Source organism: Pezoporus occidentalis, unplaced genomic scaffold, assembly GCF_034315485.1.
Source record: "Pezoporus occidentalis ecotype Australia unplaced genomic scaffold, CSIRO_AGI_Poc_V1 ctg4, whole genome shotgun sequence".
In the NCBI taxonomy this organism is placed as follows: domain Eukaryota; kingdom Metazoa; phylum Chordata; class Aves; order Psittaciformes; family Psittacidae; genus Pezoporus; species Pezoporus occidentalis.
The window spans coordinates 29,124,323-29,143,069 of NW_026915724.1; the positions used below are offsets into that span (position 1 = coordinate 29,124,323).

General features: G+C 41.9%; 1 protein-coding gene across 1 annotated transcript in view; it reads left to right on the plus strand.

The window, feature by feature from the left end:
* The first annotated feature begins 863 nt into the window (after window positions 1–863).
* Window positions 864–18,747, plus strand: part of ZNF407 (zinc finger protein 407) — a 334,216-nt gene continuing 316,332 nt past the window's right edge. The window contains exon 1 of the mRNA XM_062633107.1: window positions 864–1,146. Coding sequence (XP_062489091.1) covers window positions 879–1,146 — 268 coding nt within the window. The 5' untranslated portion in view covers window positions 864–878. The remainder of the gene's footprint in view (window positions 1,147–18,747) is intronic.

Genomic DNA, 18,747 nt, shown 5'->3' on the forward strand with positions numbered 1-18,747 from the left:
TTTTTGCCCTTTCCTCTTTTAGTTTTATATCTCCCTCATTGTTAAGTCTTTTCATTATTATATTGTACTTTAATTATTAAGCTGTTCATATTTCAACCCATGGGTTTTAATTTTTTCACCGGTTCTCCTCCCTACCACACCCTGGGGTGGAAGTGAGCAAGTTGCTGTGTGGTATTTAGTTGCCAGTTGGGGTAAAACCATGATAAATGGTAGACCTGCATTTCAAAAATCGTAAGAAACTGTGAACAACCAACTGCATCCCACCATAGATGTCAAAAGACTCTTTAGACCGCACTTCTTTTCTATACTCGTCATGTGACTCAGTTTGAGAAAGGGAGAAAGACCATGAAGTGTTTCATTAGTTTCTTCATGAGCTTATAAAACACAACATAGTTTACAAATCACCTCCCCCCACTTTATTCGACTGTTCCCTCTTTTGAGCTTCATCCTGCTAAAAATACCAAGCAAAGCTTGGAGAGATTGTATCTATCTCAGTGAATGATTCCTGTGCACCCTCTCATCTACTCTTTTTTCCCCTTCTTCAAAGCCCACATCCCATGGCTTAGAACCAATTCTCACTGCGCTGCCCACGTGGCGTGAGACTGTAAAACACAAGTTTATTTCACGGACGCCCCTGTACGACACAAGTTTATGATTGCGCAGAGCAGCAGCACGACCCGCCGTGGCAGAGACCGGACGCACGCACGGCTTTGCCAACCGCAAACGTAGGTGCGGTTTTGGGCACTTGGAGCCAGCCTTCATCCGCATGGGACCCGCAGCCATGGCCCCACCGCTACGCCCACCCTCAGCCACGAGGATCAGCGCCAACCCCGAGCAACACTCCCGGAGCTCCCTCCTTCCTGCCCGGGTAGGGGAAGATGGCGGCCGCCCGTGCGCCCCCGCCCACCCCGCGCAGCGGCCGTTGTGCGCAGCCCCTCGCGCCCGCGGCGGCACGCGAACTAGACCGTTCGATCAGCGCCTCACTGGCTCCCGCCCCGCCGCCGCGCCGCGTTACGTTACGTCACGTTACGACTCCCGCCCCGCGCCGCGCGCCTCGCCCCGGGCGTGACGCAAAGCGGCGAATCTACGGCGCGCCACTTGTGACCAAGCTCATCACAAGCGGAGGCGGACGGCTCCCCCCGCGCGGTAAGCGTTGCCGGACGGGACGCGGGCTTTTCGCCCGCCCGCTCCGCGGGGCGGGGCCGGCTGCTGATCCGGACCCCTGCAGGGCGGGCTTTGGGTGCCGCGGGGCCGCAGCTGACCGCCGGCAGAGCCGGCGTCTCCCCTACGGCTTTTTGGGCCTCTCTGCTACCGTCGTTTTTTGGCGGTGGTGGGAGGGAGGCCAGCGGCGCTCCGCCGAGCCAATCCCGGCCCTCGTTCCTCCCCCGCTGCACGATGATTGGACGGGGCGCCAAGGGCGGGAACAGCGCCCGGCGCGCCCATTGGCTGCTTCAGCCAGCCCGGGCCAAGGCTCTTCTGTTGCGCTGTGCCGCCGGCGGCTGCCAGGGAGAAGGGTGGGAGCGGCGGGGCAGGCGGTGGAAGTGGGGAAGCCGGTCCTTGCGAGCGACCCTCGTTGTAGGGGGCTGGCGGGGGCGCAGGCGCCGGCTGCGGCGCCACTTAGGGTGGCCGCCAGTAAAGGGGCCGCCACGCATGCGCGGGCCGTGAGGCCGGGCCGGGCGGGGCTGGCTGCGGCGGGACTGCGGCGGCCGCTGCCGTCATCTCCCTCATTGGGAGAGGGGGGAATAGGAGGGCAGCGGCGGGGCCGCTGGCTGTGCTAGCTGGAACTCCACGGCGCAGCGCCGCTTCATCGCTGTGTGGCGACGGTTGGGCGTCTGCGTGACAGCCGTCGCCGCGGCGTCTGCGCAGGAGCAGCGGGGTGTGGGCCGGGCTGAGGTGTACGGTACGGCTGGTTTGCTGGGCCGTAGCTCGGCGGTGCTGGGGCTTGGTCCGGCCCTGCGCAGCCCGGAAGAGATGACTTCCGGCATGGTCCTGCACTACGTTGAATGGTTTTGCTGCTCACGACCCACGTTTATTTAGTTGCTCCTGCTTTGACGAAGGTCGCTGTACCCTGAGAGCGGGAGGGCTCGAGTTGTGCGGTGTGTGACTGCAAGAGCTTTGCAAGCAGTTTTTTGGAAGAGGTGAAGAAACAGTTGTAACTGCTTTCCCTTTACTGTTCTAATCATCAAACAGTAGTCTCTGAGTCACAATCACTTTCTGCACTTCCACGGTCTTAGGTGTTTGAGCCAGGTTTTTGTTGGCTTTAGGGCGTCGGTGGGCTTTCAGGAGACCTCAGATTCACAGAATCATTTGGTTTGGAAGGGACCTCTGGAGATCATCTAGTCAAACCTTCCCCCACGAAGGCAGGGCCACCTAGAGCAGGTTACATAGGAGCATGCACAGGTGGGTTTGGAATGTCTCCAGAGGGGGAGACTTCACTACCCCTCTGGGCAGTTTGAGATTGTGGTCAGGAAAATGAACTCCCATAACTAGCATAGCAATTTCTAAAGAGGTGTGCATCCTGAATGGAAAGAGTTTGTAGCGCTTTTGAGGGATAGGTTATCATCTTGTTTAATTTGACTTTGTTACGACAGGTTTCCCATTACTCCTTCAAGTAATTTGGGTGACGCATGAACCACAATGTTGTTCTTAAATGTTGTGTTGGTTAAGGGGAAAGAAAAGGGAAAAACATTTAGTTTGTGATCTGTATGCTGTAGCTATTGGCAGTCTCAAAATTCACATAGGTATAGTTTTAATTTTTGTTTTCCTGTACCCTCTTTTCTGCTTTATGTAGTCCTGATGCAGTCTCACAAGACCTTGGGTTTGCCATGTATTCACATTCATCTATATCATACTAAGCATAATGGCAACACCTAGGGAGTAGTAAATAAGATGAATCCAAAAGTGCAAGGGTTACAGTGGCAGGAGTGATTTGCTGATGATGCAAAACAATAATAGAATAACATATAATTTAATCATTGGATGTAATTTGCTGTGATTCTTACCTTAATAATCTAAAGGTGTGGCCTGTGGAGACTATAAATTCTCCTTTTCCATTCCTATATCAGAACATGAGTAATCAAGATGTTTGCTTGAATCTGGAGCTTTGGATGTTGGGATCTGTATTTTTCCCAGGTCACATCTCGTCATGAAAGATGAAGACAGTTACAAGCTTCAGCTTGATCTCTCTTGCAATCTCCTAGACTGTTCACGGCAAGTTACATTCATCACAGAAGTAACATTACAGTCATTCCACTCTTATAAATTATTTCAGCATGGACACATAATCAGATTGTAGCTTTTATATATAAAATATGGAGCCTGGCAGTAATTGTATAATCCATACATTTTTTAAAAAAGTCAAATGCACTGATGTGACAGTGTGATGATGGACTGTGACTTTTTCAGTATGTTCGAACAAGTCAGTTTCATTAGCATTTTGGGAAATGTAATTCAAACGACCTGAGTTAAATACTTTGCTATCATTCTTCTTTAGGAACTATTGTATTGTAACAGCATCAAAGATGTATGATTTATTTGCATGAAAGTTTTGTTAGAAACTTTTCTAAAACTTAGGCTGTGTTGTCTCCTTCTGTAGAAAAAGATTGCTTGGAGAAAGCATATGTGTGAAGCAGTTATCAGTTTCAATACTCTATTAAAACCAACCTTTCATAATGAAGAACAGCATTTTTGTGTTAGTGTGCACAACATTAAGAAGAACATAGCTTTGCTTTGCCTAATTGTATTGTTTTGTTTTTAATCTTTGAATGTATATAGACTTGTGGTTTTGTGCATGAGCTAAAATGTACAGATGGATTGCCATATGAAGTGTGGTCAAACTGCAATTGTTGAGTGGCTCCTACAGTTGAATTTCCTAAGAGGGTTAGGAATTCAGATATTTTCTTTCTTGGAGAAACAAAAAGGCTGCAATAGAGGGATGACTCCAGCACTCAAATAAAAAATACTGGTTTAAGATATGCCTGGTCTAGTGATTCATTTGAAATATGCTGCAGTATTATAAGGCATGTTAGAATGACTAGGCTCACTTTTTAGGTTGCATATTGTGGAATATATATTACTCTTTTCATAGAATCATAGGATGGATTTCAGGTTGGAAGGGACCTTAAATATCATCTACTTCTAGCCCCCCCGGATGGACAGGGACGCCTTCCACTAAACTGGGTTGCTTAAGGCTCTGTCCAACTTAGCGGCCTTGAGCACTGCCAGGGGTGGAGCATCCACAACTTCCTTGGGCAACCTGCTCCAGTGCCTCATCACCCTCTCAGTAAAAAACTTCTTCCTTATATCTGACCTAAATCTTCCCTGCTTAAGTTTTTGATAGTCAACAAGCTATTTTGTAATAAATTTTTAATAGTCAGTAGCTGGCCAGTTACTCTCTCCTACGAAAGTATTAGTCTGTGTTAGCCTTGCTAGCTGTGGCCACCTCTGCTTAAGGTGCGGCTGGCTGCTTATAGTGCCTGGCCAGTGGCTGCACAGACATGAAAGTGGTGCTCCCTCCAGGAAGCAACTTGAGTGGAATGAGCAGAATGAACGATGGCTGTTCTTTGGTGGACACAAATGCGTGTAGGAAATGAGCAGTATGCTGCACTGGTGATGCTTAGTCCTAATAAGAGGCAGAGAATTATCCATGGATGTTGAGGGGATAATGAAGGAGGAGTAGGGCAGCACAGGAGGTGACACTGACAACTGCTTAAATGTTGCTTGGCCCAGGGTGTCTAAAGTTCCCGTGAGATCAGTCTGGTAACATCAGAGTAGTTTAGTCTTTGGTCTGTCTTCCTTTGCAGTGGACATTCTTACGACATTGCATGAAATTGTATGAAAGTTTGAATGAAATACAGCTACTTTTTTTTCTAAGCTGATATTTTTTTTTCACTTCTGTGATTTCAGCCTGTGCGAAGACATAAGTTCAGAGGGTTAATTTGAGCAGGTATAAAGCCAGTGTGTATATAAACCAGTGAAGTGTGTGTATAAAACCAGTGAAGAAGCAAAAAATGTAAAAATGTTCTTGTCATCTCTAATTAATCACCTGCAGAAATTCCAAAGGTGTCTTGCTTCACAGAAAGAAGTTGTGTGTTTAAAACAGGGGAGCTATACCCACCTTCTTGCTCTGCAGCTATGAATTCTTGTGCTCCTGTTTCTGCCATCTGCCAGCAAAGGGTCTGTAGTTACAGAAGAATCTACAGCCCATGCTACGTGTTTATGTTAAATACAGGTGGAAGTTTTCTAACATTACTTAATTTCAGTTCTTCAACATGTGAAGATGAAACAAGGTTCTGGCCCAAACATAAAACACTGCAGCAATCTTTAGAGCAGGAAGAAGTCTAGTTACTTTCTTGCCTCAATATGAAAAGGAAAATTACAGTAAGTGCCAATTCACACATTTCTTTAGAGAGAAATCACCCAAGTGCCATTTAGAAAGAGTCAGTCATGATGTTCTAAAAGTAAAATGCTTATTTGTGTGGCTCTTGACTGCTTTCCAGTCCTGCATTAGCAGAGTTTTTGATTGCTGATTCTTTGCTTTGTTCTGTTTTGTTTTCTTGTTCTACGGCAGGCTGACGTTTTTTCCGAGTAGTCTGGCCGACTACTGAACTACTCTCTGTCATAGTATGGGTTATATTTAATTTGGTTGGGAGGCTGTGAATATTCTTAGTTTCCTTTGGTCCTTAGTGGCACAAGCATAAATTTTAATTGCCTCTGCCCTTATGAGTCTAAAAATACAAGCTGTTGTAGGTGTAGTGGCCAAGGAGCAGGCATGCAGAGTAGTTAGGGTGTGCAGTATTTTGGTATCTAGACCCGGATGAACACATCTGTATAGGTTAATCTTTTGTAAAAACAAAATCTATAGATGTATATAGATGCTTTCCTATGTGGTATTTCTTTGTTAAAGTTTCTTGCTGTCCGTAGCCCCATCTTTGGTATTTCAAAAGTCTTTCTCAAGATAATAGGGACAAAGATTTAAAAAATAAATGCTAAATTCACTGCAATTATAAGGTATAACAAAACTCAACCAAACAATAATACTAAGTCATCATTTTATATAGAAATCATTGGGTTTTATGGTATTTTTATTATGGAATTCATATAGTTATGTGGTATACAAATATTTCTGTAGGAAACATTCCAGCAAGAAGTTTGAAATGGGTGCACAACAATTCTAATTCAAGCCATGTGAGAAACCGACTGTTCTGGTGCCATTTTGATGGCTGGAAGAGCTCTGCTGTGGCTATATACTTCTGCACATGGGAGTTCTCTCTTAGGGCAGGTTTTTAAGCTTGGGCTTGCTCCAGAAGAGTCCATGGCCTGCATCCATTTCCATTCGGTGCATTAATGGTTGGGTTTGTTTGCATTTGTTAAGTTAGTAGGACATGGTTGCTATAGATATACGAGGTAGTCCACCTAAGCTGATTTTAAGACACACCTTTAGCAGGAGGAGGCTTACTTACTTTACCTGTACCGGTGGTACGTAGCATATTGGCATCATCCACTTACGTGCCTGAGGGAAAAGCATGAACAGGGGTCACTTAGCTGCCTTGGTTCATGTGAGGAAGGATCAGGCTCATTTCTGTACTGCCTGAGGGGTTTGTTGAATCTGGTCAGCACTGAGCTGGCTCTAACCCTGTGTGTGCTGAGGAAGAGTCAAACACCTGCTGTGTGCAGAGAGCTCGCTGGAAGTGCTGAGTTTCCTGATTGCCTTCTGCAAGGTGAGGAGAGGTTCACCTTTCCTGCACAGGAAATCCCATGTCGCTGAAAAGTGTCAGATATCCTGGTGTGTGGGTTGCAGGAGGTAAGCTTAAGGCTTCTGAGAGAGCATATAGAATCATAGAATCAGCTAAGTTGGAAAAGACCTTTGAGATCATCAAGTCCAAGCTTTACCCTAGCACTGCCAAGTCCACTGCTAAATCATGTCACTAAAGGCCTCATGCACATGTTTTTTAAACACTTCTGTGGATGGTGATTCCACAGGCTGCCCTGGGAAGCCTGTCCCAATGGCTGATCACCTTTTTTCCTAATAGCCAGTCTAAACCTCCCCTGGTGCAGCTTGAGGCTGATACTTCTTGTCCTATCACTTGTTACCTGTGAGAATAGACCAGCCACCTCCTTGCTCCATCCTTCTTTCAGGTAGTTGTAGGGAGCGATAGGGTTCCCCCAAGCCTTCTTTTCTCCACACTAAACAATCCCAGTTCCCTCAGCCATTCCTCATCAGGCTTGTGCTCCAGACTCTTCAGCAGCTTCACTGCCCTTCTCTGGACCTGCGCCAAATATGTTGACTTTTATGTGATACGCAGCATATGTGCCCATCTTTCTCTCCAACAACCATGAAATAGAAATACAGTACTTTTGCATTTGGCAATCCCATGCAATTTGTTAACAAGGAAAAAAGAAATGTATGTTGTGTGCTTGTCTTCCACTGGTTGTTTAAGTGAAATCATACATTAAAGTTGGATTGTTTCAAATACAAAGGATATCAAACTCCAGCAATTCAGTAATGACAACATGTTGTGCTCGCCTAGTTTGCTCCTGTGTAATGTACCTTTGGCAGGGGTGTATTGGCACTGGATTTGGGACACTGGATGTGCAGCAAGAGCAGCAGTGATCCATATATTTTTTCTTTTTGATTTGTTACTGTTTTCTTCACTTCCCATTTTCAGTGTTTGTGAAATAAATGCTGCTTCTTTTCATACTCCCTATGTGAGGCAAACCTAGATTTATCTTACTCTTTAAAGGGAAGGGGGTTCTTGCCTTATGTCATCTAAATTGGTAATAGGTTATACATTTCTGAAAAGTCAAAACGGAAGAATAAAGAATCTAAAAGCATCAATAAGCTGCAGCTTGTTTGTTTGTTTTGGCAGGTCCAGAATAAAGTGCAATGAATACTAAAAATTACTAGTTTAGCATGTGCATCCTTTACTGGGCACAGCCTGATTGTTGTAAGTCAGAGCTAATTTTTTTTGGATTGGATCCAGTGTTAGAATAATATCTGAGTTCAAAGACACAATACATAAAAATGTTTTCTGGATGTTGTCTTCGAAATCTGCCAACTTCTATTGTTTTGAATTTTATTGGTACAACAATGGACTGATTTGAATTGCATTTGTTTTTTCTTCTCCCTGTTATTCGCATTTTCATTTTAAATTATTTACAAGTCTGAGGCTTGGAGATGAGAGCCTAATGAATGCTTTTAAAAATAAAGCCTTCTTCTTTAAGCATGTTATGCTTCATGTTTTGAATTTATACCCTGAGCCTTAATGAATAGTTTCCTAGTTACTCTCATCTTAGAATTTGTGAGCTGTCGTGTTTGCAAGTTTTACCTATACAACGGAAAGATAATTCCTGTTTACCTTAAATGAACTGTACTTCTCATCAAGCTTAAATTACTAATTAGGGATAATATGGCAATAAATACTATGTCAAGCCTTTTAACAATGCAAAGATGCAAGGTTTTGGGCCTTTTCCCGGTGCGTTCCACAAAGGAATAGTATGTTTTTTAATATCTTCTATACCTATCAGGTTAATAAAAAGTATTTTAGTAAAAAAGCAGTGGCCTATAGGTCCTTACAGGAAGCATGTCCACTTCTGCCCTGCATTTAGGAAGATGTGTTGATGCCCACATACTACAGTGTAAGCCTTATTGTTTCAAGGCCTCACATAGATGGCAGACATATGAAAGAACCCTGACAACTTCATGTATATGTGCATGTGATGTTTTGTTAAGTTATTGTGCTGAAAAGAATTACTAGGACTAGCAGTAGTTGCTTTATTTTGAGTGTACATTAATGTAATTTAATCAGGAAGGAAAGAAAACGTGGGACGAGAATTTGATGTCATTTACCTGACTATAAAATGGAGTATCTCCATTTAGTTTAACAGAAGTTTTTCAATTTGTGTCAAAATTATCAAAATCACAACCTGACACAAGCTCTCCATCTCATAGTAATTTGTGCACACAAACCCAAAGAAATCAAATAGTTGTGGGCTTCTTGTGGTGTGGTTTTTTGGTTTTTTGCTTTTTGTTATTTTGGTGTTTTTTTTCTTTTCTTTTTTTGGCTAAACCTTAACCCAAACCCCGGAGCCTGGGTTTTGAGCAGAGGGTTTGTAATACGGTTTTGTTACTAGTTGGTACCAGGAACTTTTCAAATATGTTGTATGAAAAAACATATTTTATTTTTTTAATTGTCAAAGCTAGAGAGTTGTCAATTTGAGAGCCGTTCTAAATCTAGGTAGCTTGAAAATTCTTGACAAGTATTTCTTTGACTCTCTGTGTGTGCCTCTAATGATGTCTGCAGAGGGCTGTATGTCAGCTTTGTTCCCTGCCTGATTTTCTTTGTGTCACCCAAAGAGTTTGCAGTATGGATAGCAACCTGAGGATGGAAGGAGAGGAAGAGACTGAAGAGAAAGTTGATGCAGGTCTGTTGTTGAAGGTGTCCCTTCTGCTGCTCCAAAGCAGACTTCTGATGAAACAGAAGGAGCTCCTTCTCCCAAAATCCTTCTTGGGCATAAGGTTATTAGGTACAGTAGATGATTGTTCAGAGAGGGCAGGTTAAAAGCCGACAATGCGTTTTGCTAGCTCTTGGTTTGTTTTTTTTTTTTTTTTTTAGGTAAAGAACATGCTGAGCTTTGCAGTGGAGACTGACTTGCAGGAATACCTTCTCTTTTTCTTCATTCACATTACCGTCGTCATTTTAAATGTTGCTGGTATCAGTAAAGTGTATTTTGAGGTACAGTGTTGAATAAACTTCTTTTTGATAGAGAATGGGTACTTTTGTCTTTTGAATACCAAGGGTATATACCCCGACAGGGGATAGATTTCTGAGAAGGTGGTGTACAGGCATAGGTAATACGTTACACCAGCTAATACCGGTATAGAAGGAGGCAGGCTTTCAGGCACACAAGCCTGTCTTCTGCTGCTGATACCAAGATAATTAAAATATACTTAAAATGAAAACAAAATTAGTCTCTGAAGTTTATACTTAAATGTTTCAAGAGTGTAGGAATGTGTCTTTTTCTGGCGTCAAAGAATCATTTATACATTTTTTATAAGTACTAAAAGGTCATAAGACCTGTAATTACAGTGTTTTGGGTGACACATAATCTGACAGTGCCAAGAAAAACTCAGCTGATGTAATTGTAGCCATAGTTTCAATTTGTTTTTAATTTTTAATTATTTTTCATCCTTGTAAGTTATGTTTCTAAGCTCAGTGATGTCTGTTTTAGGAGAGGAGAAATATGCCACATTATATTTAAATTTTGTTTTTATAAACCACCTAGAAAGCACAGAAAAAAAGAATTGCATATTTCCAAAACAAAAATTGCAGTAAAAATTTGGTTTATAAAAGAAGATGTTCATAGTGCTGGGATTGTCTAAGCCATCATAATTGCCAAGCATAAATAATTACATAATTTCACAGTTTCCAGTGAAGTCAGACCCTGATTAAGAAGTTGACAGCCTTAGAGAGTCCATCTTCGACAGTGATGTCTGTATTTCCTAAATTTGTAGAGACTGTATTTAGGCAAACAAACTGAGTTTTAAACCCTTTACTTTAAAAACTCTTGTTGACAAAGGGAGAATATTCTTTTTCTTAAGAAAGTGTTCCTATTTTAGGTGCACACATATTTCAGCTTTCTGCTTTCAGCTAGTGTAGATTTTGCTGATACCAGGTCTTCTCGCTGTCTTGGTCCTCACTGTCTTTCAGTATGTTTGATATTCATATTTTTTTTTTTATTCCTTCTTCCTTGCTGTGCTTTTTTTCTTCCTTTTCTTAAGCAAATAGATAATATGGTAATACGAACTCTAATAGGGAAAAGGCATTGTTTAGCTCAGTTGGGGTACTACTAATCCAGTCACCAAATGTAACCATAACACAGCATGCATTTTAATTATTAAATATAATGGAAACTTTGCATTTTAAATCTAGCACTATAAACCACTTGTTTGAAAATGCACAGTTCAGCACTATGATTTTAGCTTGTAGTGAATTACAGGGCAGTATTCTTTGATCAGTTATTACAAGTTGAAGATTAGTAGCATTCAGTGCTTGTGTTAATTTTGAGAATACATATAGGAGTCACTGCAGGTCAAACTGAAGCTCAGTCGTATATTTTTAATGATTTAGTGAACTGGCTCTATGAAGCAATGTAAAAATGTATAGATAATACAGTTATGCCAATCATTCCAAACAGGGGTAATTTAAAGGCTCATTTTCAAGAGTAGTACTCCTCCACATTCCAGTACTTTCTAAATATGCTTTATTATTAAATGCCATGTTATTAAGATTTTGCTTTTAAATATTTGTTTATTTAAATAATTCTAAAAATGCTTCTGATGCTCTTCAGTGTCCTTCTACTAAACCACAGCTGGCAGGTAAAACCAATAGTAAATGTTTGCTCATGATTGTTCAACACATACTTTTGTAATGAATACATTTTAACCATAAATTATAATAAATATAGTGAATTCAAATAGAAATAATCTTACTGCCTATGCACTTCTTCACATAAAAACTAAAAATACTCTTAGAATGAATCTGGATTTTACGGAATCATCATGAAAATTTACTAATACCTGCATGACACATCCACGCTTGAAACTGTTCTGTTTTCAGAAGTAGGGGACATCACTTTATCAAGCAGTTCCAGTAGGTTTGGAGGATGAGGCTTTCGTGCATTCCTCTAAATGAGGAGAACAGCCATAAGCATTTCTGGACTTCAGGTCTTTGCCAGCTTCTCTTGTACCCCTGAGAAAGTAGCTGCAGGCGGTCACCTGGCGTAGCTTGGTTGTTGCTTCTGCCAGCTTGACCAACTCACCAGCTGCGTTATGAGAACCAAAGCAGGGTTTTGCTTCCTTATTTCTTTCTATTCCTTTCAGACCATAATATGGGAACTCTGAAAATGAATGTGTATTTTGCTTTTGTGCTTTTTGTTATGCTTTAGGGGAGAGCTGAAAATAAGATACTGATAGTAGGAAATAGCCTGTTTTGTAGCCTACACCTTAAGGTCATAGGTTGCTTGTCTCTTGTTACCTTATTTCATGCTTCATTTTGGAATCTGTGTTCTTACGTATGAATTGTTTTCCATACTATATTAAAAACCCCAGTTTTATACCCTTTAATCTTTTTAGCTTCCATGAACTTCTGATGGCTTTTGTCTATCTTTCTGTCACAGTTTTCATTGCAGTGTATGTTGTCCAGTCTCCAGTTTCTGAATTCTCAAGTCTTAGGTCTTTTAACTGGGAGAAACCCCTTTTTACACGCTGTTTTGTCTATTGATTGTTTTTAAAATGTGCTTGTTTTCTTTGACACAGATGGTTTTATATTTAATTTTCATGCTTCTTGCTGTTTCTCATGCTCTTTCAGTTCATCCAGTTCCCAGTTGTACAGATGTCTCCAGGAGACAGCATTAGGATAGGGGGGTTTTCCTCCCATGTGCCAGCCTGAACCTGACCTAATTCAGCAGTAGCTGGAGGTCAGTACCTGGTACCCATCTGCAAAGGGCTGCGGTGGAGCCAGCTGACCATCTCCTGTCATTTCCTCGGGGTGGAAGATGGGTCTCAATTACAGTAGATGGCCCTTATTTACTGATTTAAGTGGCTAAGCTATGAAGTTTTTAGTCTGATTGCTTTTGTCTTCTCTTTCATCCTTTTTTGCCTTCCTCCTGGAGCTTTTTCTATATGTATAAAAATTTATATAAATATATATATTTATATGTATATATATTTAAATTTGGAAAAGTATACCAGCTCTAAGAATGAAGTGAATTTTTACAGCTGAGTTATAAATTCCAAAAACTATGTGGTTTATAATGGAAATGCTTATCGGGGGAGAGGGGAGGGCGTGTTATAATACATATGTAACCTTTTTTCCCTCTCTTTAGTGACTAGACCGTTTAAACTAAATTAAGTAAAGGATATAAATTCTGTTGTTTCAGTTTTTAATATTTCATGGCTGATTTTATAGATAAAAATTACATTTAACAATAAATATGAAGAAGAATTTATACAGCCTGTTCCAGTTTGATACGGAACAGCAAATCCCATTTCTCTGTAGCTGTAAAGAAAATTCATTATGATGTCTTTGATTGTAAGAGATGGCTTCATTGTGATTAGTTACACTGATAATAAAACAACCTTTTTACAAATGGCACAAGATACATGAGATCTCATGTGTCTGCCTTTTAATAGCATTGAATTTGTGCATTTGCTACCTTTATTCTGTAGTGCTTTTTCATTTATAATTGGGCACTTTTAAAATCTAAAAGTTATTAAAAATAGTCTAATATATCTTAATTTTTCTTTTGAAGCATTCTGGAGAAGGGATTGTTAATGCAGCTAAGCTTTCGTAATTGTTGAGTTTCGGAATAAAAAAAAACCCTGATTTTAATTACATAAATGTTTTTTTATATCATTTTGTTCAGTTCTGAACAACTTGTTCTGAGAATAAAATAGTGAAATCTGGATATCTGATGTTACTTTCTGAATCCTTTCTAAGCACTTAAAGAAATACCTTGAGGCACTTAAAGAAATATCTTGACTTTCAAATGCCCTATTCCCAGTGACTTCGGTTTGTAGGTATTTAAGTAATTTAAAACACAGGTAGTGGCATTAGGATACCTGGGTAAAAATCTGGCTGGATGGCTGGGCCCAAAGAGTGGGGGTGAATGCAGTTAAATCCAGTTGGTGGACTGTGTTCCCAAGGGCTCAGTAATGGGGCCACTTCTGTTTAATGTCTTTATCAGTAGTCTGGATGAGGAGGTTGCAGGCGACACGGACACCAAGTTGGGTGGGAGTGTTGTGCTTGCTGATATGTAGGCTCTGCAGAGGGATCTGGACAGGCTGGATTGATGGGCTGTGGCAAATGGTGTGAGGTTCAACAAGGTTCAGTGCTGGGTCCTGCACCTGGGTCACAACAGCCACATGCAATGCTACAAGCTTGGGGAAGAGTGGCTGGAAAGCTGCTTGGAGGAAAAAGACCTGGGGCTGCTGATTGACAGCTGCTGAACATGAGCCAGCTTGTGCCCAGGCAGCCAAGAAGACCAAAGACATTTTAGCCTGTATCAGAAATAGTGTGGCCAGGAGGACTGGAAAAGGGATTGTGTCCCTGTACTCGGCACTGGTGAGGCTGCATCTCAAATCCCGTGTTCAGTTCTGGGCCCCTCACTGCAAGAAAGACATTGAGGTGCTGGAGCGGGTCCAGAGGTGGGCAGCAAAGCTGGTGAAGGGTCTGGAGCACAGGTGTGATGAGGAATGGCTGAGGCAGCTGGGGTTGTTTAGTCTGGAGAAAAGGAGGCTCGGGGGGGTCTTATCGCTCTCTACAACTACCTGAAAGTTGGATGGAGAGAGGTGAGTGTTGGTCTCTTCTCCCAAGTAACAAGAGGGAATAGCCTCAAGTTGTACCAGGCAAAGTTTAGGTTGAGTATTAGGAAAAATCTCTTCACTGAAAGTGTGATCGAAGCATTAGAACAGGCTGCCCAGGAAGTGCCTGAGTCACTGTCCCTGGAGGTATTTAAAAGGTTCTTAGGGACATGGTTTAGTGGTGGACTTGGCCGTGCTAGGTTAGCAGTTGGGCTTGATGATCTTGCACATGGTTTCCAACCTAAATGATTCTATGGCTGGGGGCACGAAGAGGATTTTATGAGGAATTCATAGGCATTAAAGAGGTTTTTATTTCTTCTTATCCATTGGACGTGCATCTAAGAATACTTAGATCTCATCACAGTAATATAGAATAAGTTTGATGAGAAAAGTGTAACGGTTGTAATATGAACCTTTGCATATTTATATTGCTGTGATTTGTGCAGTTACAGGGGTTTAACCAGTAAAATCTTCTGTTACAGAAATAATACCAGACAATAGATGCTGGAAAAATGATGCATGCGCTACAAAATGATACTTTAAATTGTAAAACAGAATTTCAGGGCCACTGTTAGAACTGGATTCCTTTCCTGCTTCACTTAAAAAGCAAAATAATTTGGTGCTTTAAAATGAGGAAGGCTGCAGAGCTGACAAAACAGAAGTTACATTTGATTATCAAATATTTATGGAATTTACTGGAAAGTGGAAATCTGTGTGATGGTGATTCAGAAAAATAGGATGTAATGCTTGAGTCTTCTGGAAAATACAGGATGGAACAGCATGCTTAATATTAGGCTTCAGTGTAAAGGACACAAACATTTTTGCTTCTGTTAACTGTAAGCTTTAATTGCAGACTGTTGTCTCTTTTCCATAAATGATTACAGCTAGGAAGAGAAATCCTGTAGCATTTGTTAGAAGTGGTTTCCCAGGATGACTACCATGAAAATAACTATTGATGACTGAAACACAGAACTGAATATTCTTTTTACCACTTCAGAGAAAACCAGACTACTCCGGCACCCTTTGCTTCAGGAAGCACCCCGTTTGACTTGCAGTCTGCTTTCCTGCCCGCATTGCTCCGTCAGAGGAATAAGCTGGGTCTGCCATTTGGGCTGAGAGCACAGCACTGAAACCCTGCCCTGTGTGTTGGAAAAATCTGAGTTTGCGTCTTGGCTGCCTTCTGCAGTTATAAATCATCATGCAGGTCACCCATAAGGGTGAGCTTGTGCCCCTCAGATCCTGGGGGTGTTTGGGCTAGGTGATGGCCTACTTAGTAATATGTCAATTATTTTTTTTCCCAGGAAAGCCTTGGAGCAGGTGTAATTTCTTACTCTAGCTTGGTCTCCGGGTACCTGCCCATGATTGCCACAGAGTATGTTTTCTGTGTTCATTAAAACCTATTGATCTCAGGAAAGTTTGTGGGATTGATTTTAACTCGGTGCTTTTCAGGGAATTAGTAGTATTTTTGGCAACAGCACTCTCCTAATGTGTTCCCAAGACAGCGCGATGTATCGAGGAAATACAGAGCTCACGCACACAAGTTGAAGCTCTGACCCAGCTCCCGAGGTCGCCTCACCAGGGAAGTGCCACGTGGTCCTGCTCTGACCTCCTGCAATGGCAGGAGCTGTGAGTGGAAGGGGTCTCATGGAATGCTGCACTCCCTGCCCAGGAGGGATTTGGGGAGCAGGATGCAACACCTAGGGCCACCAAGCTGACCAGTCTGTGTCTTCCCAGCCGGCAGAGGAGGAGGGTCGTAGGCGATGGCCAGCTTCTCAGTGGCTCTTTGTGGCCTCCTGGCTTTGGGAGAAAGGGGGCTCCCCTCACCTTGGTCTCCATTGCTTATATTCTCAGGGAGCTGTTTGATAGTGTGGATGCCAGCCAGAGAGTCAGGTCTGTGATAAACCCACAACTGAAGGAAATTCACTGTAGTCTTGTGTAGCTGTTACACGGTGTGCTTCAAAATGAGAGGATTTTGCACACTACATAACCTCAGTAACAGGAAACAGGTAAGAAGGTGCAGCTCTTTGGTATAACAGAATAAACCTTTGTAATTTTTGTAGGTATTAGGAAAGTGGTTCTCAGTGCAACTGTTCCTGATGTTGCACTACATACACCATTACTGCAGGAGAAATGGAAATTTTAATTGTCAGGTGAGTCCTTGTTTGGGAATGCATTTGAACTTGTTTGCCTCACATCAAGCTTAGGAGGAATCCTGCTGACACCGTGCACATGCTTAGGCTAATTGCTAGTTCTGGAAGACAGATGAATTTCAGGGACTGATTTAGATAGGCAGCAAATCTGTTGCATTGAAACCAGCAGACATGGGGAGAAATGAACACTATTGATAGGCAGTGGCATTTGAAACCTTAATAGCGTTTGTTCCCAAAGTGTCAGTATTGTGAATGCTTTGGACAAGAGGGAGATGGGGATTTTGTAGATGAAGGTGGTGTCAACAAGGGGTTGTCCTTTCTCCCCACTTTCATCCCCACTTTAATTCTAGCTGGGTAGGACCTGTCCTGGGGAGATGTAGTTTCACTGTACAGGCAGTAGTCCAAGATGGATGCTGCTGGGGCATCCCCTATTTCTTCTCTCCCATGTGCATAGAGCCCTTTACCACAGCACTGCCTCCTCAGTCATCTCTACTCTCCATCTGATGACCAGGAGTGTGTTTTGCTGGCTAGAAGCGGGAGCCTGGTTGGCTTTCTGCCTCTCTTCTGTCCTCTGCTGGAGTGAAGGCACCTTTTATGGCTACATGGCTTAGGTTCCCATCCATAGCTTGAGGATGGGATGAGGCACCATGTTGTGCCAAAAGGGTAGCACTTGACTAATATCACAGACAGCACAGAAGTCATGGATAGTTTTGGTATCATCATATATTGCCAGTGCTTGGACTCACAATGCCACTGTCACACCTGTACACTTCCCATTGTTGTCTTGTATTGGTTTCCATCTGTTGATATGGACAGTGATACAAATTAGAATAAAATTCAGTGGTAACCTGTTCAGGGCTTAGAAATACATGACTTTAAAAGGTGTTTAGTGACTTCAGCTGAAGCATGGGTTTGTTCACCTCAAAGCAAATGTCGGTTGTTATGGAGAAAGCCAAGCTTTGCACAACTATACATGGCTTAAGTCTTAGTGGTAATCATCTGTTGGGGAAAAAAATCTACCTCTGTGTTGTGCAGGACATGGCAGCCCTATTGTGATTGCTTGCATGAATTAAGGAGAAAACGAATGACTTGACATGTAGCTTTTCCCCTGCATGTTAAGGGTTTACCCCCTCTGTAGCTGAGATCTGTGTGCAGCTATCACTTTTTTAATACAAATTTCTAATGATGGATATTAATTTCTTTTTATTAGAGATTCAGTGATATAAAGAAGTGAAGGTTGAAGTGTGCTTGAAGATTAACATGTTGTGGCAATGATGTGAAGCAGCATCTATTGCATGAAGCCCTTCTGAGTGCACCCTCATGTGAGGCAGGCACCCGCTTCCACCGTGCTTCTCCCCCATCACTCTCTGTCTTATTTAAGCAACCAACCTGGAAAACCAAAACTGAAACAAAAGGAAGTTTCATATGTCTTGTAGGATTAAGCTGAAATACATCCAGTGAATTCACTTCTATTTCATTGTTCAGAAAACCAGGTTTTGTCTTTAAATTTTTGAGTATATTTATGTGTCTGTAACAGTAATAATTTGATATATAGAAACATGTAAAGATGTATATTCTAATGAATATATACTCTAATTGATAATAGTGTCAGCTGTCATTTCTGTAGATATGCTTACCAAAAGAGCATGTAACACTTCTGTTTGATCTGCTTTTTTTTTCTCAGATGAAATGCAACTGCTTCCCTGTGTGAAGTGGCCACCAGGTGTCATCAGAATGCTTTTATTTTTATTAACTTCTTTTCTTTAGAAGCATTTGTACACTTTGTATTCTTCTGTGGAAACTTTAACCTACCACAGGAATAAACCTAAATCTTAATGTTACTTGTTCAGCCAAAACCTGATGAAACTATTCAGCTGAGCTACTTGAATAGCAGCTGACAAGAGGAAAACAGGATGTACAACGCTGAGAAGCCTGTGCATATATACATATTGCTATGTGCATTCTTTGCCTTAGTAATTTAAAAGATGGCAATAAATACAGTAAGCTAAACCATGTAGGCCTGATTTACCTCAGTAGAAAGTCATTAAAGAGTTAAAGGCAAGGCAATTAAAATGATCAGTCAGAAAATACTAGTGTTTAAAACATGCTAAATTTCCCTTTCTACTTTCTGGCATCTTCCCTCCTTAATGCTTTTTCTACAGTTTTGCTGTCCTGACTTCACACTAAATGTCTTTGTTGTCTTGTTTGTTTGTTTTCAATGAAACATATGTTTTA